Raw genomic sequence first — 24,482 nt, 5'->3', positions numbered from 1 at the left:
AAGCAAACACGAAACGCTACTTAACCTTCACAAAAGGAAGGAATATTGGTAACAGCGGCGTTAAATTAACTCATTCACTCACTTCACAAAACGAAATCCGTGTGTCCTCCCACACAAACGGTTTCAGTTCGTGGGTTGACAGCGCAAACTATTGTTGTACTCAGGTGACAAATTTTGAACAGAAATATTTCCTGATGAATTCCCCTCTCCGTTAATGATTATTTTGTTATAGTCACAACATCGCAATGTGCATGATCAGTAATTGGATGGATGTATCCACTCCTCCGACTAGACTTCAATGAGTGTCCAATCTGTTACCTGCTTCTAAATTGCCTGTGGCATCGTGTCTCCACGCATCGTGTCTCCATTGTTGTAAGTAATAATCCGAAATAGGAATATCTAAATGATCCCTTCTCAACAGATCTGTATTTATGATAATCGTGTTGATAGGATCCCAGCAGGGGATGTCTCAAGTAATGATAAAACTTACCGGATATTAGAGTCTTTGACAAATAGAAGCAACAAAAACAACTTCCATAATAATAGGAAGTCCACTGATAATATAGTATTCCCAGAAATTATTGAGAATCATGTTGCGTCATGTAACTCATTACGTTCAAACTTCTGGCGTTTTACTTAAATAAACATGTTAAAACATCATCCTTTTACAGTCTCAGTCTTGTTTTAGTACTTTCTTAGACCTCCTCGCTCAGCAATGCATGCCTGAATACGCCTAGGCACACTAACCATCAAAGTTTGTAGGTAATCGTGTGACAGGGTATCCCGATATTGGACCACCTCGGCCTTCATATCTTCAATATTTCTCAGTCCCTTTTGGTTCATTCTGTCCTTCATGACTCCCCACACATTCTCAATTGGGTTTAGGTCTGGGCTGTAACTGGGCCAGTCTAAAACTTGAACATTTTCGCCCGACAACCACTGTTTCGTGTAGCGCGCAGTGTGATTTGGGTCATTATCATGCTGGAAAATCCAATCATCTTCATACAGTGTTTGTGCTGTCAGAAGAAGGTGACCATTTAGAATGTCAACGTATCTTTTGTCAAGTTTCCCGTGAAAACACACAATGGCGTCACTCCGCGAGCCGATATGCCACCCCACATGTGAAACTTCAGGCTATGTTTTGGTCGCTGGTAGATAGGTTTGACAGTATCTTTGGTCCAAATTTTCACACAATTAGGGAAAAGCCAAACAGAACTTTCATCCGAAAAGAAAACATTATCCCAATCTTGATTTCCATGAGCCCGACACCAGTTTAAACGTTTTTCCTTTTGTGCATCTTTCATCAACGGCGAGGGAATTCCACGTTTTTTCACCCAATTAAGTCTCTGTAATTCCTGCCTAACTGTTTCATTGCATACCTGAGGACTTCCTCTGCTAATCATTTCATTTCTGATGTTCTCAACATTTTTCAATTTGCCCCTACTCACAATCTGCCCAAGTCTTCGGCGATCCACAACACTGAATTTCCTAGGCCGACCTGCCCCTGCTTTGTGCTCTATCCCGGTTCCTGTTTGAATATTCTTCAAAGTTCTGTATACTGTAGACAGAGGAATACCATGTCTACAATCTAACACTTTAGCATCAGCCTCACCCCTTTCAAAATCATCTAGAATGAGCTTTCTTTTCTCTCTTGCTGTAAATTCTGCAATGTCAACACAGGAAGCCGTCTGCTCAAACAAGGGAGATAACTCTTGACGTAATGATCTGCCTTCTAAGCTTTCAAGAGTTGTCTCCCTTATTTAGTATGCTTAGTGCATAGTGAAAGCCCTTTTTCCAATCTTAGCATCTTTAGAAGAAAAAAAAAGATTTTTCAATAATTTCTGGGAACACTGTATAGCTGGGTCCTAAGTACGATAAGAACAACATCATATCGGACTCGATACTTCATATCCTTACTATTTGAAGGGACAGTTCGGAACAACGGAGCACATACCTCTGTATGAGTGTCACTATCCATATCCACCCATACACCAACTCGTAGGTACTGTTGTATTTCAGGTGAAAACACTGTGACAACTTTTAAACAGAAATGTTTCCATCTGAATCCTTCTTCCGAATAGTGACGGTTTTCTATCCGACTTCGAATAGATAATAATTGTTTCTAATAGTATCCCATATCTAATTTCAATAGTATCCAACATCTGCAGCAAGAGTTTGATGTGATGTTGGTATGGATCGTGACACACAAAGTGCTCTCGCATGTGTGCGTGCGTGCGTGCGTGCACACAAACAAACAAACAAACAAACAAACAAACGCACACTCAATGTGGAGAATGCATAGGTGCTGATGATCTTGCCTCGCACGTATTATTTTCTAACTGGCCGAAAGCTCTTCTCTTATTTTAAATGTATCCCGCTTACAAGCAAGTAACAATTTTTGTGTACCCCGTTGTGAATGCCTAACCCATTTGGTCCTTCGTGGTAGTAACTCTTTATCTCGAATGACACTGAATCATGTGTGTATGATGTAAGGAACTTACGTATGTTTCAGGAATGCAAATCTGTAGACGGGAGGTAGCTCTAAATCTGTTGTTCTTGCCGTCTGCAAAATCTAGCGATGGCTACAAAAGATTCTTTACCCGTGCTTCAAACAATTGATAACTTAAAGATAAATACATTCTCCACTGGGGCATCACCCATGTTCCCCTCGTGACCAGTGAACAGCTTATAATGCTGGGATTAGCAAGAGTTGTCTTATGTGAGAGAAATTCAGAAATATAGGTATGATCTTAACAAATCCATAAACATAAGCGGACTCCTGCAAAGTAAAATAATTGTAAAATGTCAGTTTATATTTCCAACAAACATATATTTCTTTAAATTTAGTTTGGTTGAACATTCATGTCTGTGTCTTCTCTTGAACGGAAGTTCACTGATTTAGCACGTGTGCCCCCGAGTATTTCACGCGTAAAGTTGTAAAGTCTGTCTTAATGGATATCGATGATAGTGAATGTGTGACAATATGTCTCGGGAATATATGGAGGACATACTAATACAAAGTTATGTCCAGAGTGAGGTAGGTTTTAGTGATGATTATATGATCCATGATATCTATGAAATAGATAGGTGTTTAGTTTTACACCTTATTTTACAAGTTTGGATTTGGGTATCAATGCATACGTAATATGTTCATCAAAAGCAGCTCATTCACAAAATCGGTGGATATACATGCTTATGAAAATCCAGTTTGATGCAATAACACTTTCCCAAGCATCAGTCAATTTAGCCCTACATCCAAAGCAATCCAAATCGTATGTTTATCACATGGAAAGGTATTTGATCATATTACTGCACCTAGTATATACCTACATGCATAATGTGTGCGTTTCCGCAGCATTTCCAAACATGGCGGATTTCCCATCCGAGACATACACATATGTATTAAATATACAGACGAGTAAACCTTGGAAATGAGAGCATTTTCACCAAAATCAACATTCTTCCGAGCGTCAAGAAATCGGCATTTGCATTACGAATGAGTGATGCATGATTGGCCTCTGAAGCACGGTGGTGTAGTGGTTAGCGTACTGACCTCTCACGCCAAAGTCAGGTTCGAATCCAGGTGGAGGCACCAAACATTTGTGACCTAAGTCTCATACCGTGTTGTGTTCCTGGGAAAGGCTCTTCATCCCCATTGCACTCGGTCCAACCACTATGGGTTACTCCAACCACTATGTTACTATGGGTACCTGAGATGTACGGACCATAATACGATGGCGCTTAGCAGCATTGAACGTACAATTCGGTCGGGGTAATAATGTAACGCTAGAGAACAGCGTCGCGTTGGGTTCGAGGTGCAAAACTTAGCATTAATATTATATGTTTTACAGATTAAGAATAAAAATGCAACAGAGAGTGTTCGATTGGTCCTGGCACAGTCAGGATGGTAAGGCTCATCATTAGCTAGGGCCGGTGCCCCTTCTACACGCAGTCCAGACAGCGAATGGGACTTCTCCCAGGAAACGCTGCTCAGTAGATTCCATCAAGAACTTTACGGAGAATTTATAGAGTCCCCAGCATACCAGCCTTCTGCATTACCGAGAGTGTCATAAGGGTTGTGCTCCCTGTGGAAAACCCGGACACTCTGGTGATCTGCGCCAAGCAGACGAGGACCAAACACAGGTCAACGAGAACAATGGAGAGCCTGACGACAGTGTACGTTGGATGCAAACGAGACATTTCAAAGGAGAGGTCCACATATTTAGCATGCTTTTCCTGAATCTTGCCAATGATATTGCTGTCGAAGGGAACAAGAAATGCAATGATATAAATACATTCATTGGCTTTATCAGAAAGGACAATATCTTGGTTGTTGGCAGGAATTCTTCAGAAGCTGTACATGGGCCTATTCCACAGAAGTTTTAAAGCATCATTTTCCATGACGCCCTGGACATATTCAGGGTAGTATCATAGATCTACCTCGGATTCAAAGCCACAGGCATGTCGAAGACGATAGTAGAAGCAGCGAGCCATGCCTTCATGTCTTTCGAGATATGTTGTTTGTGTTAAGGAATGACATCCACTGTTGTTGTCACACATGTTTCTCGGAAACCTGACGCGGTGAGATTCAACATGACCAGCCTTGAGGAATCGGGTTTGCATGCACTTGCGGCAGCCACTTTGATCTCACCCGTAGTGGATCTTATAGTCACAACACGGCTCGAAGTAACCTTTGATCGCGGCTGTCTTAGTGGCTCTCTTTAGGTTAGCAAGCAACGCCTACTATTTCCAGTTTCAGGTTGCTTTCCTCAATCAAATGTAAACCTTCTAAAAATAATCCATAGATGTTATTGACTCAGTGACAATGATTTGGCGTGATTTGTGAACAGTTTTGTTGACTTTAGGATTGTTTCCAACAGACAGGTTACCAAACCAACAAAGAGGGTTAAAGGTTAAAATGTTTTGTTAAACAGCACCATAACAGAACAATCAATGTTAAATTTGTAAAACGAAATACAACCTCTGCCAGCCATTCTTGTACAGGTAATCAACATTGTCGTTCCAGTTAAACTTACAGTCAATGAGTGGCTAAAAATTGTATTTACTCACAATTTCAGTTTCCTCGTTGATTATAATAGGATATTTATATAGCGCACACATCCATGCAACTATTGCTTGGTATTTGTTTCCCTCGATCATAGGATGTGTGTCTCAGCGTCACATCGTTGTTATCAATCTCAACTCCCTGGGGATTATACAACTCTTTCTGCCACAGGCGCACCGGGTTTTGATTGTGTCTCTCTCATTCTAACGAGGTACCCAATTCACAGCTGGATAGACTGGGACACATAGTCACAGTACTTTGTCCAAGTTTACTGAACGTTGCTGTACCCACAGCTAGGTTCATGTGGCCCCCACCTGGTCATATACCAACGGATTCGTGGGTTCTTATAATTGCACATGGTTGTGTACTGCACGCTAGGAGTTTTGATAACACGGAAATAGTGTGCATACAAAGTTGACTCCAAGGTTTTTACACCCGGTCACAGGTGTCACACCTCAACCCCGCTGGATCACTAGCTTGGTCGCTTTAGCCAGCTCACCCTCCGCGCCCCTGCTCTCCCACCGATAGTGTCCAAAGAGCTGGATGCTTTCCTGATATCCACAATTATTTCTTTTGTTTTCTTATCATTTAAAACGCGAAATTATCTGTACACCAATCAGTAAAATTCAAGACTGCATTTTTGTAATGAGTGAGTGAGTGACACCAGCTTGCCCATAGTTTATCTGGACAAAGCTCTCGTTTGTAGATAGTGTATATCATTAATGCCAGGAGAGGCTCGAAGGCATACCCCTTGGTGTTTTGCCCTTCTTTCCGATCACATGAGACCACCCACTGACGGCTCTCCCACAGGGTGAAGGATGAAGTAGAGTAGAAACTCAGAATCAGAAACAGAATCCTCGCTCCTGTCACTGTTCAGATCAACTTCGAGCAAGCCGCCATTCGAGCTATCGAGACCGAGTTTCCAGCAGCCAAAGTGAGCTAAGCCATCTGGAAGAAAGTACAAGACCTGTGACTTACTGTGCAAGGATGAACGCGAGTGTATCGCAAGAAGGAAAACAGACTGATTGTGGGACTTGAAGCTGGCCAGAAAAATTCAGTTCAAATTCTGGATGCTCTCTTCTCAACTGACCATTAATTGCGAAACTGTGGATTTAAGTTATGAAAGTTATTGAGGTTATTTGAATAAAGAACACTCTGTTAATGACATTGTTAAGTGTACATATAATATGTATGTAGACTGAACACCGAAAGAAACGTTACCCTCCTTCCTAAATGGCGGAGGTACCTATCTTCGGCAATCGTTGTGATGCGTTGTGATTTCTTGGTCTGTCCCGGTGATCACAGTCTCTCTGTAGCGTTGAATAGGTCTTAAAACCATGGAAATCCGAGGGCAATGGTAACAGCATCTGCACCTGCCCACTGGCGCTTTTTTCTCTATTCAGCTGTTAAACGTGGTGTATTTTTGTGTTTCACCTGCATTCTTGTCTCTCTTTGTACTACACGTGAAATGGATGCAAATACGTTTTGGCGATTTATATTCCTATGTATGAACAGAAAATGGGAAAATATTACTCTGCAAGCAAATCTGTCAACAGAGATAATTTTAGAAGTCCCCAGTCGTAGGAATGATTCTTTTACAACTTTACACGCTCTTCAACTGTTGTTTCTTGTTTGATAGTTGAAAAATAGTGACTTTAAATGATTTATCATTGTCTCAAAGCAGAACTTCTATATTGCTGTTACATAACGTGTAGACCCGTGAAGATCAGGGTTAGGATTCTTCTCTGGAAGTCTTAAGCAACAGCGACGGCTGAGAGGCGACTAAGGACATTGCCTGGTCAAGAATACTGACATAACGCTGGAACATTGCCTGCGAGTTTAAGCAACAATATGTCATGCAAGCGCATCCTAAGGCAGCCTGTTAACTGATTTTTTGTTGGATTAATTTCAGGGTGATTATTTGAAAGACAACTGAAAGAAACTGACAATGCCTTTTCTCTCTTACCGTAGGCAGGAACATGTGGTGGTTTAGAATATGCAGGAAGACAATAAATTATACTTTGTTATTAACTGTATTCCATGTATTGTTCCAAACTTATGCCCACTCTGGGGATCATTGGTTATTTGGTCCTATTTTATTGCACTCTATTTTTCACACTTTGATACATAGATGTGTGAATGCCTGAACTCAAGGGTGGATAATAGATGTTCATGCCTCTATTGTATACGCTGTACAAGTTCATACATATTCTGGACACAAAAAGTTATTAGATTTCCATGTATCAAAATATGACCTTGGTACGAGTAACATCAAGTGCTATAAATACAGAGGGAAAACCTCCCTGGTGGTATAAAGAGAACCTTTACGGCAAAGACAGGTATATTTACTTTCCTTAAGGACAGCTGGTAGGTATATACGTACATTAAGATAGATATGTTTTAACAGATGCAATTTTCAACAACATATCCACTGTAAAGGTAAGTCGTGGTAAGGAACAAATTGTCTACATGACAATGTAAAGCTTGATGTCATTCCTTTAATGGACATTACGATTCTAAAACCTATAAGCAAAAGCAACATCGGAGATATCAAGTTCAGGCAATCTTATGGCTGAGATTAGACCAAGCGGTTTTAGTTTTTAGTATAGCTTTTTAGCATTCTGCTATTTAGCAGAAATGGACTTCACACATTGTACTCATGTGGGGATTCGAATCCAAATCTTCGGCGTGACTACCGAATGCTATAATTAGGCTTCACCCATACCCCAGATTAGATCAAGGGGAATACAAGTTGAACGCTTTAAACAATAACTGATTTATGTATTTGTCTTTGTTGGAGAATAGCGATGGCATTCAACGTTGTAGAAGTAGCATCACAGAGAGAGTTGTCAGTAAACTATGAAAATACAGTGGACAAGAAGGCTAAAGGCAGCATCTGTGATTCGGATGAAGAGGAAACATCATGTGGAGCTGGGCCATGCTCCCCGTCGTGTATGCAAAGATGTGGGACAGTTGGATCCTTCACGATATCCACTGGATTTGCCTCCCTTTTCCTGCAAACAATAACGGTTTACCTGTCGTCTCAGATAACTACACTGGAGAAAGTGTTCAACATTGACAGTGCAACGAGTGGAACCCTCCTGAGTTGCAATGATATCGGCTACCTTGCCACAGTCTTGGTCACCAGCCACTTCCTCCGCAAGCGACACATTCCTCGAGTGCTTGGCGTCAGTACGATGGTTTATGCCCTGTCAGGAGTTCTCAGTGGGCTGCTTTATTTCATGGATCCCTCGACTTTGCCAAAAGGCAGCAGCATGGCAGACGGGATCACTAACGCCACTTACTCTGGTGATGGAGAGAAGTATCTGTGTAGTCACTCAGGATGGGAGAGTGGACAAAATGAAACGTGTGAGGCTGGATCAGATAAACCCCTCGACCAGAGGCGATGGGGGTTTTGGCTGCTGGTTCTTGCAATGTTGGTGCAAGGAGTCGCTAAATCACCCAGGACACCACTGTCATCAGAGTATATTGACAACAATGTGGCGGACAGGAAAAGAACAGGGTTGCTTCTAGGTAAGAGTGAGTCAGTGGTTTGTTGTAAGTTAATGGAATGAACTTAGAATAGGATGGGCTGCATGTAAGTCACCCGTTTCCGAACTAGATTCTCTCGACAACGTAAACGTGCAGAGTAATACTCTCATGCAATCATATGTTTATTCAATTCATCAACGCAGAGTGCTCCCATGAAAGGATATCTGAAACCGAAAATGTAATGAGCTTAGAATAGGATGGGCTGCATGTAAGTCACCCGTTTCCGAACTAGATTCTCTCGACAACGTAAACGTGCAGAGTAATACTCTCATGCAATCATATGTTTATTCAATTCATCAACGCAGAGTGCTCCCATGAAAGGATATCTAAAAACCGAAAATGTCGAAAATAACGATATTCGCCCATTAGGTTTTCATAAAGCAATGATAATTTAATCCCATGTTCAAATGTTAAATCCAAAGTCAAATTTCATGTCAAATTTTAGTCTGCCTTTGTAAATAACTTGTCATTGATATAATGTTATGAGATGTACTCGAATACAGTAATCTGGACATGGAGCACGTTCGTACTTTGGATCGTCTAGTTGGAAGAACCATATGTTAAATCATTTACATATGCATCTAATCTCTCTTCAGGGGCACTTATATGTTTAACAATGTTCGGACCAGCGTTGGCATTTTCTTTCGGAGGCGTCTTTTCTCAAATCCCAGTTGATCTGGCTCGTAAGTAGTACTGACTTTTACATTGATATACAGGTACATTCTTACTTTCAATTGTCCACATGAAATATATCATGGAGTGTATTAGGTTAAAAGTTATTCTTGAACTGATGATTAGTTTCATCAGTACGAGTGTGTAACCATCTAAAAAAAGAAAGAAAAAAACCCAACGTGTTTACACAAATGTGATTGTTGGGATCCTGGGAAAACGAGGCGAATATGAGAATCTCGCTTATAAATATCCCAAGTTGTCCATTGCCCACAGCCCTCCTGAAACTCTGGGTCATGCAGATGACTGCAGTGGTGGAGAGTCTTCATATTTTCCTACACGTTTTAGTTTGATATGTCCCATTAACTGCCGGACTGTCGATGTGTGTCCGTTTTCGGCATCCTGCACTAATGTACCCTTTTACTCCCCATCTAGAGATGTTACATGTATTCGCCTCACTGTTTTTGTAGGTACGCCTCTGACCCCGCAGGACCCAAGATGGATTGGTGCGTGGTGGCTTGGATTTCTAGTTTTCGGTGGAGTGTCGCTTCTTACTGCAGTGCCACTGTTCTTCTTCCCAAAGAAAATAAAAGGCCGACATGTTGTCCCATCAGACGATGACATGGAGCAAACATTTTGTGACAAAGTAAAAGGTACTATTCCTGATCGTTTTCTTATAATTCTCAAATACTCACCGAATTAATATATTCACCAGATAATGGGAAGATGTGATCATTTATTTCATTCATGAGGTGTGCACAGATTCCTTTTCATCTTTCATAATTACCAACCACATGTACATGTGTTCACTCTGTTGTGATGCTGTAGAAATAGAAACTGAAACTCATGTATTCCTTCCATGTGACAAATATTAGCGGTAGAGGCAATTGCTTAAACCACTACAGGATGCAATAAACCCTCCCCACAAGTTATATACTGCACAGCACTAATTTTACATCATGTTTTTAAAGTAAGACCCCAATACAAATTACTGTTTCTTGAAACCGCTATATTCTGTGACTGTATGACTATCTGTCTACCTGTCATTGATTTTTCGTTAAAACATTTTCACTGTACCATAACTAATGTACTATTTACAAAAATGAAAAGTGTCGAATTGACAGTAAATGTTTCATGGTGTATGAAAAAGTAACAAGGGACGGTTTTCTTTAAGCACTTTTCACTATTCTTTAAGGGAGTGACCTGTGTTCACATAAAACCATCTTTTCTCTTCACTTTCAGATTTGCCTCTGTCGCTGTTCAGGGTGGTAAGTAACCCTGTCTACACTGTAAACAACCTCGCCATGGTTACTGGAACGATCGCTGCGGTGGGGCTCGTTTCATTTGGGGCCAAGTATCTGGAAACAATCTTCAACATCCCTGCCTGGAAGTCTAACCTGTTTTTAGGTCTGTTCAGTGTGTTATCACCCCATGTGTCATCTCCTTTATGTCATTACCCTTCGGGAGTGGTCCACATCAACCAATCATCAGTTCACGCGTCCATTGATCATCTTTCTGTCAAAGCTAACATGATAGGCCTGGCCGCCGGCGAATCCTAGCATTCAAGCCTGTTCACCATCGGCGAATCACCAGGTTTAAGGTCTGTCAGTTTATTCAGAACTGAAGGCCACAAACCCATAGTACAAATATATACAGAGTTCAACAGCAGAGTGGATTTCTCTTTAAAATAGCTTGATAGATAAACAACACAGTATTTTCAATAAACATCCGGGTTGAAGTTTACAGTAGTTGGATAAAGTTATGTTTTGAAGGCTATTCGTAAAATAACTGGGTATATATTTGCTTTTAATTGTTCTATAGTAATCACAAATTTGAAGAACATGGTATTCATTTTCCAGGACATTCCATTTGCACACAGTAGATTTTGAAACTTAGATTAAACTATAATAAACGGAACAAAACTGTGACATGGCCATTCTTACTTTCTTAAGATTGATATAGTGTACATGTGGTTCGCACATACAATTTTCTTTAAACAAGGAATAAGTAAATGTACAAGGGTTGTTTTGGAGTTTTGCATGCCACTCCTGCATAAGGCAATCGTTGCTTCTTCTTACAAGTAAATTTAAGAAATTGTGTTGGTTTCCAACTCCCTGCCATATCCACGCGTAACCAAGTTCAAATCTAAACTGTTATTACATGCGAAGCCAAATTATACCTATTTCGCTCTGGGCTTGCATTTGAGTCTAGATTGTATATTATTAATATTTCGTAAACCTTAGGTTTAGGTAGTGTGAACAGGGCATGGGGAGGAGCTTTAACCAGCAAGCAATACAGCGACTCAGACTGTACACGTGGATAGGGCACCTACTAGTTACTCCAAGTACAATATTGTATTTGGTGTAGATATTCGCAAACCAAGGAATCGTCACGCATAATGTAACACCCTTTGCAAGTAATCATGGTTGTGAAAACACCATTATTCTGACCCCTATAATGATATAGGTAGTACCTCTTACAGTCGAATAGTTTGTATTAGTAGTACCTCTTACAGTCGAATAGTTTGAAGTAGATATCATATGACAAGTCTTTAAAGCTACAAAGGCATTTTGTAACAGACACTACAGCTTTCCTTGTCTTAGCTGAAATGTTTTCGGCAGAAAGGGACCAATTTAGAGTTCTATTTCATATTACACCAAGATACTGGTAGGATCTATCAACTTCAAGCATAGTAGATTTATATGTCCATTTTTTCTGATTTTGACAGTTTAGATTATGTTTTAAAAATCACAATTTTAGGGTTTTTTATGGTTGGCATTTAAGGTCCATTTATTGTAGTACGTTTCTAAAGCATCACTTTGCCTTTGTAGACCAATCAGTGACTCTGAAAAATACACCACATCATCGGCAAACATCAAAATGCATAATTCAATAAGATCTGTATATAATTGGTCACCAGTGGGACATTAACAGTTAATCTCAGACACTAGTTCGTAGATAAAAAACGAAAATAGGAAATACTCAGGACACAACCTTGTCTAAAACCAACAGGGCAGTCAAATACATCTGTAAGGATATTGTTGTTTGTGCGAACACTGGCTTTACCATTTTCATAAATACTTTTTAAGGTTTTATCCATATTTGAGTGAAGACATATCATATTAAAGACATACCATAATTTGTGTCTCTGTACTGAGTCAAATGCTACGGAGTCTACAAAACAAATTTACAAAACATGCATACAATTTGCCACCTTTTTTAGAAGCATATTTACAAATTACTGAAGGAAGAACAAATACATTGTCTGGTGGTATAGTCTGCTCTGAAGTCCGCTTGTTCTTCATTTATCAAACCCAAACTGCCCAACCAGAATACCAAGCGGTTATTCATTTATAATTTTATCAAAAATACTTAAAAGGGAAATGGCACGATAATTTTCCGGATTGTTTTTATCACCCTTTTTATGCATCGGCACAGTTACTGCTTTTGCCCATTTCATAGGGAATAATCCACTATCATAAAATGTGTTGAATATTCTTTCGAGATAAGGTATGATGATATGACAAGAGCTCTTAAAGACCTCGCAAATTATGAGGTCTTCCTCAGCAGGTTTATTAGATTTAGGTTTATTGATACTTGACTGGATTTCCTCTCGGTAATGGGTGAACTGAATATATCGTTAGTTGTGTCCTGCGCCTGACATTCAGGTATAGAAATGGCGTTAGTATCTTCAGGAAGTCACACTGGAGTCCCAATCAAAGAGATTCTTAAAGAAGTCGTGCCATGAAATTACTGTAATGTTATTTTCAATTTTGCATACGCATGAGATATTATTTGCATCTCTACACTCAGTTTTGTAGATATTCTTTGGTGAAATATATAAATCTTGAGATGGCGTTTCCTTATGCTTTCTAAATCTACTGAGGTATAGAGACTTCTGATGTTTAAGTGCTAGACATGAATTATTATACTAATCAGGGTTTTGCTTCTACGATGTAATCATCCGTTTCATGCACTTCGGTGACTTGACTATTACATCACTGAACCTTTTTATACGAAGCTAACAATCAGAACACATCCCTTTTCGGGTTTCCAGATGTACTAAACAAGAGGCGTATTTAAAGGCGCTTCATTTCTAGCCAACCGTTTGCCTTGTATCGACAATAGCGAAAACGATATCGGAAGATGCTGAGATTCAAAACGGGAGACAATAATTATCAAATCTTGATATATGGTTAAATGCTGAAGCTGACCCGATGACTTAGTGAATCACAATGCACCCTACTTGACTTATAAACGTATAATCACCCTTACCCTTATCTGTACCAGATCTTCCGCTTACAATTTGGATATTTAGAAGACGACACATTTGTAAGAGACATTTTCCAAATGTTTAACATGTGGCTGGTAACATTCTCTGACACATAAGAGGATACCTCCAGATTATCTGCTTGACTCTGACAATCGTACACCTGGGATATGATAACACTTATATGAATGAAACGATGACACTAAAATCACAGTCAGCACCCCATGTCTCTGTTAAATGGATAATGTCAAGTTCTATAAGAAGTCATGGTCATGTAATATGTTTACCAGTCCAGATGCGTCCATGTTATATACGAAACGCCCCTACCTGAATCAGTCATCCTCTTGGATAAATCCTTATGGATATAGGTTTCTTTGACTGGGACCCGGTCGTACCCTCATCTATACTCCCGGTCATTTCTTGTAGTGGTTCAACAGCCATCCTGCACAATGATGGATCTGAGTGCTTTGCGTCTATTTTCTTGACGTACGTCCATCTTGTGGTTGCTAGAGGCACTTTCAATCTCTACGACAAGTTTACCATTCTTTTAGTATCCCTTTTCCCCGTATCTTTTAGCTCTTTTAGTTTCTTTCTCTGTTTTTTGGTTAGGCTATTTGCTGTGCCGATTTTAGTTTTGTTTTAGCTGATTTCGTTTCTTCAGAGCCCATATTTGTATTTTGGTATCCCAAAATGCAGCTAAAAGTGGTCTTGGTTTTGTATTCAGTGAATACGTTTAATGTCTATGATTGCACGATGCCATTTAGAAAGGGGTGAAATGCAACATATGTGACATGATATTTGGGATTTCACTTTCTTAGGAAAGTACATATTCTAGTACTTTTTTGGGTTGAGTCCCATCCGGGATTCGAATCCGCACCGTCAGAGTCAGGCACCTAATCACCAGCACACAAAGTCAGTTGAAGTCACGGTGGCTGAGCGGGCTAGGCGGCTGACTTTAGTAATAGTAAAGATGATGAGTGACTTTAGTAATCCGGATAATTATAGGGGGATATTTCTTACGTGTATTCGCTTATGTGTAATGTCTTTTATGTGCAATAAATGTTTCAATAGTTTCTTCACAAAAAGGGGCATTTCCTCGTGGTTGGTCAGTTTCTATTATTGTCCCTTTTCACGAGAAAGGTTACTTTAATAATCAGATGATTATAGGGGAATATCTGTCATGTGTATTCTCAGCAAAGTCTTCACTTCTCTACTAAATAAGCCACTATGAGGGATATGATTCCTGAGAATGAAGCCGGTTTTCGTAAATAATACTCACTGTATGCACTGATTTATAAATGTTTATCGCGTCGAAAACACAACTGTATGTATCTTTTATCGATTTTAGGAAAACTTTCCTTTCTGTACACAGACAAACACTATGGTATTGTCTACGTAATGCTGGATTAGGTGGGAAAATGTATACTACGTTAACATCAATGTATTCAAATGTAAAATCTCGTGTGCGATGTGGCGTTCAGGTGTAACAGATTATTTTGACTGCTCAATGGGACGACGACAAGGATCCATTGTAAGTGCGATTTTGTTCTCAATTTTCGTTAACGAATTCTATTATGACGCTATGAAAAGGGGCAAACATGGTGTACAGATGTTTCTAGATATGACAAAACTGTTTATGCTTCTATTTTGAGGCGATGTCATCTTAATATATCAAACTATTAGCGGTTTGTAAGATCAGCTACATATTCTTGAAAATTAATCTGAAAAATGGAAACTATCCGTAAATTAAGACATTATGTGGATCGGAAGTGTGGGGATTTCAACGCTATGATGACTTGGAGAGACTTCATCAGCAAGATATTCTTATGTGCCGGACCCGCTACTTCAAATTGTATGATTTACGGTGAATGCGAGAGACATCCCATGTATACTAATTCATAAATACGGTGCCTTAAATACTGGCTTAAGATTATGGTAATGCGTGAAATTTGTCAACCAAATAATATGATGGTTCCTCTAGATAATATGGGTAAAATATCTTGGGCATCACATATTAGAAATCTTCCGTTTTCTCGTGGATATGGATTGGTATGGATAAGCCAGAGTGTCGGCTAGGCCTTTGTGTTTTTAAAAGAATTTCGTGATCGGGTGGTAAATATGTTTTATTAGGAGTGGCATTTCACTCTAGAAAGTAGCTCTCGTTATGAATTACATAGAACATTTAAAACTCTAATACAAGTGAATATTATCAAGTGTAACAGAGACATATTTGCCAAATGTAGGATAGGTTTGTTTGAGTTAATGGTTAATAGAGGCAGAAAACTGTCCATCCCAAAATCAGAAAGGTCTTCTCTTTTATGCAGTTCTTTATTTGGAGATGAAGTACATTTTAGGCTAGATTGACCATTCTATGGAGATTTCCGTTACAAGTATATCCCAGAACATTATCTATCGACACCATCACTGATACCTTGTACTAGTATATTAACAAGCAATAATGAATCTACCCTACGTAACCTAGCTCTCTGTGTTAAATATGCATCTGTTCGTCGTAACGAGCACTTACAATCGATCATGTCTTAATATGTATCCTTACAACATTTCAACTCTGCATGTAACTCTCTCGTATAAGAGTCGGTGGTCTAAAATACTATACACGACTATCTTGTCTTGTAACTTTTTACATGTCACTGAATACGCTTTAGTGTAGCCATATTTTATTTCTATTCCTAACCTTAGAGTCACAACTTCCTTGATATCGTATACTTAAATAAACTCATGGGCAAAAGAAACTTATCACCCGACATTATTTGTGTTAAAAACGACAAAAACAAAAAAATGTCAGAAAGAATGTTTATATAAGAAAGATAAGCCATTTACACAGCAAAAACTGTATTTGTTGATGCCCTGTCAATGTTCATGCATGCAGGAAGTGAGGTAGATGACACATGGGGTGGACGTGAAAGTTTACACAGAGGATTGCATTCACAGAGTGTGTGGAAAACTGAATCTTGGAAGTGTCTGAGCACTCAGTACCTAGTGTGTCCACCCCTTGAATCAATGCACGCTAGTACACGTCTCCGCATTGATGTCGTCAAACGCCTGATGACGTCAGGAGGAATCCTCTGCCACAGTTCCAAGAGAACTTGCTCCAATTGTTGGCGATTTGCTGGTGGTTGCTGTCGTTGTCTTAGCTGTCTGTCGAGATGATCCCAGAGGTGTTCAATGGGATTCATGTCTGGGGAACGTGCTGGCCAGGGCAAAACGTTGATGTTGGCGTTGTTGAGGTAATCTTCAACGATTCTGGCAGTATGCGGACGTGCATTGTCCTGTTGCAAAAGAACACCTCTTGGCTGTTGACGCACAAAGGGCAAAACAACTGGCCTCAAGACTTCGTCCCTATACCTTTGGGCTGTCAGATTTCCATGCAGGATGACAAGCTGTGTCCTCTGATCAGCACAAATCCCACCCCACACCATGATACCACCTCCTCCAAATGGGTGCACCTCTTGAATGCAGTTCCTCGCCAATCGCTCACCTCTACGTCGGTATACACGGGCTCGGCCATCATTTCTGTACAAGTTGAAACGACTTTCATCAGTGAAGAGCACTCTCTGCCAGTCACGTCGCTGCCACCGACGTACTGTTCGTGCCCACTGCAGCCGACGTTGACAATGTTGGCGGGTCAAGGGCATTCCACGGAATGGACGGCGAGCTCTGATACCAGCAGCACGGAGACGTCTTAGTACGGTTCGTCTGCTGATGCGGTGTCCCAAGGCTGTGGTCGCCGTTGACGTCGCTGTGACGAATCTGTTCCGTAGGTGTATCGTACGGATATGGCGGTCTTCGGCGGGCGTCGTAACCCTTGGTCTACCTGATCTTGGACGGTCAGTGGTCTGACCTGTCTGCTGAAAACGTCTCAGGAGGTTGCTGATTGTTGCCTGGCTGCAGTGGAATGTTCTGGCAATCTGACGTTGTGACGCCCCCATATGGGCCATACCGATGGCCCTATTGCGTTGCTCCGATGACAGTCGTGGCATAACTTTGATATGCTTTTTGATAATGCATGATTGCACTGTCGAACAGCTGTATTTATGCAACCAATGTGCACGAGAACTTTTGGTTACACTCAAAAAACCTTTTTCACTGTTTTTCGTGCTTTCACGAAAATCACAATATCTCGGGTTTTTTGCTTGCTACTCAGCTTAAAAATGTGTTTTAGCGAATGTTTTCTCAGTATGTTTTACCTAGTTCAGTTTTGTTTAGAAGCGTAAATGGAAATTTTAAAGTGATAAGTTTCTTTTGCCCATGAGTTTATATTCTTACGTCTTAAAAGCTACATTTAGGATTTTAACATCTATTTATTTATTTATTTATTCATTCATTCATTCATTCATATTCATTCATTCATTTACGATTTGTTATGTCCTGTATATCTTTTACCAATGTTTAGGTGTCATCGTGGTGATAACAACAATTTTGGGGACATTTCTTGGAGGTGTCATTGCAATGCGTTTCAAGTTAGAAAGAAGTGGTTGCCTCAAAGTAATGATCGGGGCGTACGTTCTGGCCACTCTTGCTCAGTGCCTCAATTTCCAGTTTGGCTGTGATAACCAGACTATAAGCGGACTACAGAGAAACCAGTAAGTATCAATGTGATGTTGCATGAATGTGCTTAGTTTTATGCCGAACTCACCAATATTCCATGTTTTATGGCGACGGTCTGTACAACGGAATGATCGCTCGATCGACGCAGTTGGTACTACCATGATATCTCACATCACGTTTTGATCCATACGACTGTCAAAGGACATAATCCATGTTCCCTAACGTTTTTCGTTCTCCGCGAAAGCAACTAGGATAATAAGAGATAATTTTGATCCGCTTCACTGTTGTGTTTGACTGATTGTTATTTAAAGCCACAATCAACAGTATTCCAGCTATATGGCGGCGGTTGATATGTGTAAACTCACCTCTTGTCAGTGATATTGACTGTTTGCCATTGTCACATCTTCAGAGAGGAAGTTGTCCTTGATGAGGGTCCGAGTTCATGTGGCTGCCTCAATGTCCCCTTTCTTCCGGTCTGCAATGGTAACGTCACGTTCTTCTCACCATGCCACGCGGGATGTCACAACCAGACTGATACTGTAAGAGTCATTAAAGTTTCTTTTAAAGTTTAAGGTAAGATATAATCCATTTTATCCTCACTGCGATAATGTGGGTGAGTAAACACACCTGATACCTTTCACAGTGATTACAAGAATATAATAATTTCCTCGTGTTAAGTATTCTTATCCTCTTTGGCAAAGTGTCCTCTAATCCCACCATCTAATTTATAACCACGTGTTTATTAAACACATGCTCTAAAACAGATTTGCAATTTTTCCACTCAGTATGTAATCAATGATGCTTACATTAATTGTTTCGCATAAAAATATTTGTTCTGAAATATTCAGATGTCAGCAACTTGTTTCAGACTTACGGAGGCTGTGTATCTGCTGGAGGAGGTTCTGTAAGCCCCAGCTTCTGTGACACCGGGTGCCCCTACCTCTACCCCTACGTTGCCGCCACGGCTCTTTTCGCTTTGAGTGGAAGTATTGCTATCGTCCCCGGCTATCTTGTTCTCATACGGTAGGGAGTGGTATATAGCCTGGTTTTAATTTATAATGAATAACCATCTGAGAAAACAATATTTTTAATAGAAGTTGTTTTGTTTTATATCAAAACTGTGATGTTATAATTATACAGGCAGACTCTAAATATTACTCAATTTGTTCTCACCGTTACATTGTATGTTGCGGCAATATTGCCGGTGTGATGTAAATTTTAACTCACTCATACGGTAGGGTCACAACATTCAGGCCACTCGGCCTACATCTTGGAGGTTGATAACGGAGTTTACAAATATGGCTACGTCATCGGCAATGGGAATATTTCGATAAAAAAACTCTCTTCTTGAAAACGACAACTTGGTTATATTATTGCTTATAGTTAATCCCCATCTCTCACAATATCATACTAAAATATCTATTTTAGAGTCGACAGATATAGCTTCATCATCAGCAAAGGACAATACTGACAATGCGTTTAGAGATTCTTCAATTAATATGCCAGCGTCGTGAGAATTCATTATTTCATTTATACGTTCATCAATATACATGATTATAAATAACATTGGCGACAATATACACCCTCGTCGTACTCCACACGATGTATGGAACATACCAGTCATAGTTGCTATACTGCACCAAACTGAAGCCTTAACGTTCCTGTAAATATTTGTCAAAGATTATTTTAAATTACCTTACCATGAATACCTCTTTGCAGCAACAAATTGAGCAGTTTATTCTTAGTCAAACGCTTTTTGGAAATCTACAAATATACAATAGAATTTACCTCTCTTTTTATCTAATAAATGTATGGATAACTGTTGACACTGGAGGAATATCCCTCTCTAAACCCAGCTTGAGACTCAGAGACGTTGTGTTTCTACCCACGACTGTAAACGGTCATTTATAACGGAGAGGATATTATACTTTACCTCGATAGTTCCCTGGATCGTTCTTTACACCGGACTTGAATAAAGGTGCTTTAAATCTAGGAACAAGGAAAACATCCCGTCTTAAGGATATGGTTAAATATTCTGTTTAGCAAAGGCAACGCGACTCTTGAAACCATCTTTATTGACTCGGCTGGGATACCATCCTCCCCGGTTCCTTTGATAGCATAAATCATTTCTTGATCACTTATACAGCTGCCTATTTCAATATCACTCTACTACAAAATAAATCGCTATCGTCACAATTCAGAAAATATGTTCAGAAAATATTCATGCCACGTCTCGGGTGAAATAGCTTGTAACTCTGTTTACAACTGAGTTGTAGTGCTGCAGATACGCATACGCAGATCCATATACGTATTCATACGTATTCATACGTAATGTTCTCAATGAGAAGGTAGCGTAGTGGAGACGGTGGGTACGATTATACAGACGAATAAGGTTGATGTCGTACCCTTAATACCCCACGACATATGTCATTGCTGGTGATATCAGTTAATGGCTTGTCTTGAAATAAATACTCACTGACTGCTGTTGACTGCTTTGAAACAAAAATAACAAATATAATTTCTATAGCCAAACAGGAATGTTGTCCGCACACGGGTCAATATGTATGAAGTGGTGTCAGCACAATTTCAGGATTTTGCCTTCATCCCGGGGTACTATATTTTTGTTACAACATGAAATGTTCCAAACCCATCGTCGAACACACCAACTAACGGGATCTGGTGTTCAGACTCGCTGACTTAGATGACATATATCATAGTATCGATGCTCATGAGGTTGATCACAGGATTGTCTGGTCCTGATTCTATTATTTCATACCACCACCATACAGCTTGAATGCTGCTGAGTGAAAAACAACCAAACACATTCACACACATCGATAGGCTTACTGTCATATGCCCATTTACACGTTGTCGTCTAAGTTGTCATTGTGATATTTGACCGCATGGCATTTACAGTTCCTGTCGTACCGTTGTATGTACAGAGACGTTTCTTATTTTTCGCGATTTTGGTTATACTTTTATCTTAATAATATGTGATTAATTAAGGTCGGTGACAGTGCTGTGTTGTCGGACTTAAAATGCCGGTAAATGTTAAAGCTTTTAAGGCTCCCAGTGAAAGTACCTGTTAACACCTCCAATAATGTTTTGTGTTTTAAACCAGAAGTGTGGCAGAGAAAGACAAGTCAATGGCAGTGGGACTGTATAGTTTTTCTGTGTCTGTTCTGGGTACGTATTTGTAGCATGGAGGCTGACTATAGATACTGTCCTCGACCAACCGCCAAATCAACCCCCCAAATGGTTAATGTTCGGAGCAATAAATTTTGGTTTCTTCGGCAGTTATTCTTCAACGCCTTGAGCAGACTGCATGCCTCTTTTATTTGGTAACTGCCATTTTGTGCCGATTGTTTTCATATTAAAAATGCAAAATGTGTTAAAACGCTTAGATCTCACAGCTTTCTGATGAATGGTCACTCGCTCTAATGAGGCTAATTCGTATGACAAAATTTGTTTACATTCAATATCGTAAAAAAAATACAGATACAGATTATGCCATGATGTATTTACATCATGGCCTTTAATTTAAAAAACCCCAACAAACGTGTTGTGTATCTGTGTAGTCGGTCTATACGTGTCTTAATTCAAGTTGCAAGACTCTAACATGTCGCATTTCTAGCACCATTTAGGCTGAAAAGTCAGAGGCTTGCGAAAACAAACCAAACGTTTGCAGCAAATGTTTGTAAATCCACCATATCGACATGTTGTTTGCAGACAAGTGTGTCACACATGTTTCTATGGTTTGGTTTTCAGTATACCTTCCAGCTCCTATTGTGTACGGGAAGATTATCGACACCACCTGTATTGTTTGGAACAACGCATGCGGTAAACGAGGATCGTGTGCACTCTACGACCTTGTGGATCAACGAATGAAAATTACCGGAATGAATGTCTGTGGCAACGCACTGACTGCTGTGTTTAGTGTCACGACACTGATGCTTCTGAAAGGGAAGAATAAGAAACCAGAAAACTCAAAGAAACTTGCACCAGAGGCAGCTACCTCTGAAATATAGGATGCCATGTGATTTCAGTAAAGAGAATGAACCATCTACAGTTTCGAATTCAGGATGAGATGATATCATTCAAAGTTTTTCAGTGTGATATATTTTAGCATACAGTGAAAAACAGTGTTTCAAATATAGTGCGACCAATAGGGTTCATATTTGCAGTAGATAGTATTAGTAACAACATCTTGTCTGTTTGAAACTGGGACCGTGGTCAAGATGGTGGTAAATCGATCAGGAGAGCGTAAGGTCAACGGTTCACGTTTTACCAGACTTCGGACTTAGTATTTCTTATCCTAACTATTTGTGTGAGTGTAAAAGTTTCGAAGGATTGTTGTATTTCAAGTGGCAACATGGTGATAAACCTTAAACAGAAATATTTCCATCTGAATCCCGCCTTCCATTAATGATGGCTTTCTGTTATAGTCATAACATCGGAATATACATTGATTAATAATTGGATGCATCGTGATCTCTGACTAGACTGCAGTTTCGTTGAGTAATCTCATCTGTTGCCGGGGTCTAAATTGTTTGTGGCACTGTGTGTTTAGTTGTTATTTTAGTAAACAATAAACCGAAATATTAATACAGGACATCTGTTTTAATGATAACCATGATAAGCGGCGGATATCTCAAAGAATGATCATGATACAACTTTAGAGTCTTTGACAAATACAAGCAACGGAAAACAATTTCCATAGTCATAAGAAATCCATTATTATTATGACTGAGTCCTTTGTGCGATACGGACAACACCATAACCACGTGCCTATTGGTCTGTATCAAATAGTGTTTCACCATTGGGGTCCGTCAGAAACATATGCAAAGACATCTAATTGAAACCGTGAACAGATGCTAAGCTAAACATGTTGTATGAATCTTTCTCCCTAGAGGAAACCTTGTGATCTTCAGAAACAAAAGCAATTCAATATAGTTTCCAATATAGTTTTACGCCGCACTCAGCAATATTTCAGCTATATGGCTGCGGTCTGTAAATAACCGAGTCTGGACCAGACAATGCAGTGATCAACAACATGAGCTTCGTTCTGCCCAGCTGGGAGCCGATGACATGTGTCAACCATGTCAGCGAGCCTGAACACCCGATCCCGTTAGTCGCCTCTTACGACAAGCACAGTCGCCTTTTATGGCAAGCATGGGTTGCTGAAGGCCTGTTCTACCCTGGACCTTCACGGGTCAGTGGGAACAACAGGATTTATTTTTGCAATAGACAGTATTAACTAACCATCCGTCTTGGACCGTGGTCAAGATGATGGTAAATTGACACGAGGAGCGTAAGGTACGCGGTTCACGTTATACCAGATGTCGGACTCGGTACTTCTTATCCTGTCTATCTGAAGGACAGTCCGGCTCAGAACATTGGAGGCCATACCTCTGTATGAGTGTCACTATCCATAGCCACCCCCAAACCAACTCCCAATCATTGTATTTCGGGTGAAAACATGCACTGTGACAACTTTTGAACTGAAATGTTTCCATCTGATTCCCTCTTTCCAATAATGACGTTTTTATGTCCGACTCCGACTAGATAACAATTGTTTCTAATAGTATGCCATATCTAATGCAAGGGGTTTGATTAGCTGGTGGCGTTGTGACACACAAAGCGTGCACGCATACATGCACGTACACACACACACACACACACACACACACACACACACACACACGCAAAGTGCAGACACGCAAAGTTCACCCAGCTGTAAAAATGGGTACCGTCAGGATAACAATGCAACGCTGAGGAATAACGCCGCCATAAAGTTGGAACGTTGCTAAGTGTGGTTTTAAGCTGCAACAATCAAACAAACATGGCATGTAAGTGCATCCTAAAGCAGTCCTTTCTTCTGTGACTAGTTGTATTCGCTGATAACGCAAAATATATTATACAACCTGTAAAATGTTTTTTTGTTGGACTAATTTCAGGGTGATTATTAGAAAGACAGCTGAAAGAAACTGACAATGCCCTTTTTCTGTTATCGTAACATGTGGTGGTTTAGAATATGCAGGAAGACAATCAATTATAGTTTGTTATTAACTGTATTCCATATATTTTTCCAAATTTTTAACCACTCTGCGGACCAACGGTTATTTGATCCTATTTCATTGCTCTCTATATTTCACACTTTGATACTTCAGTGTGTGAATGCCTGAAACTCAACGGTGGATAATAGATGTTCATGCCTCTATTGTATACTCTGTACAAGTTCATACATATTCTGGACACAAAACGTTATTAGATTTCCATGTATCAAAATGTGACCTAATTTGAAGTGCTATAAATACAGAAGAAAAACATCTCTGATGGTATAAAGAGAACCTTCAC

General features: G+C 39.9%; 1 protein-coding gene across 1 annotated transcript; it reads left to right on the top strand.

Moving 5' to 3' along the window:
* Positions 1-7,315: 7,315 nt before the first annotated feature.
* Positions 7,316-22,153, top strand: LOC137277248 (solute carrier organic anion transporter family member 2B1-like). Its single transcript, XM_067808910.1, has 10 exons — positions 7,316-7,404; positions 7,866-8,599; positions 9,214-9,300; positions 9,757-9,939; positions 10,529-10,693; positions 17,971-18,160; positions 18,535-18,664; positions 18,994-19,148; positions 21,247-21,311; positions 21,894-22,153. The coding sequence occupies exons 1-10, from the start codon at positions 7,316-7,318 to the stop codon at positions 22,151-22,153; spliced, it is 2,058 nt and encodes a 685-aa protein (XP_067665011.1).
* Positions 22,154-24,482: the final 2,329 nt, after the last annotated feature.

The sequence above is a fragment of the Haliotis asinina genome, chromosome 3, assembly GCF_037392515.1.
Source record: "Haliotis asinina isolate JCU_RB_2024 chromosome 3, JCU_Hal_asi_v2, whole genome shotgun sequence".
NCBI classification, from domain to species: Eukaryota; Metazoa; Mollusca; class Gastropoda; order Lepetellida; family Haliotidae; genus Haliotis; species Haliotis asinina.
Note: the sequence above shows the minus strand (reverse complement) of the source record. Positions and strands in the feature narration are given on the sequence as shown.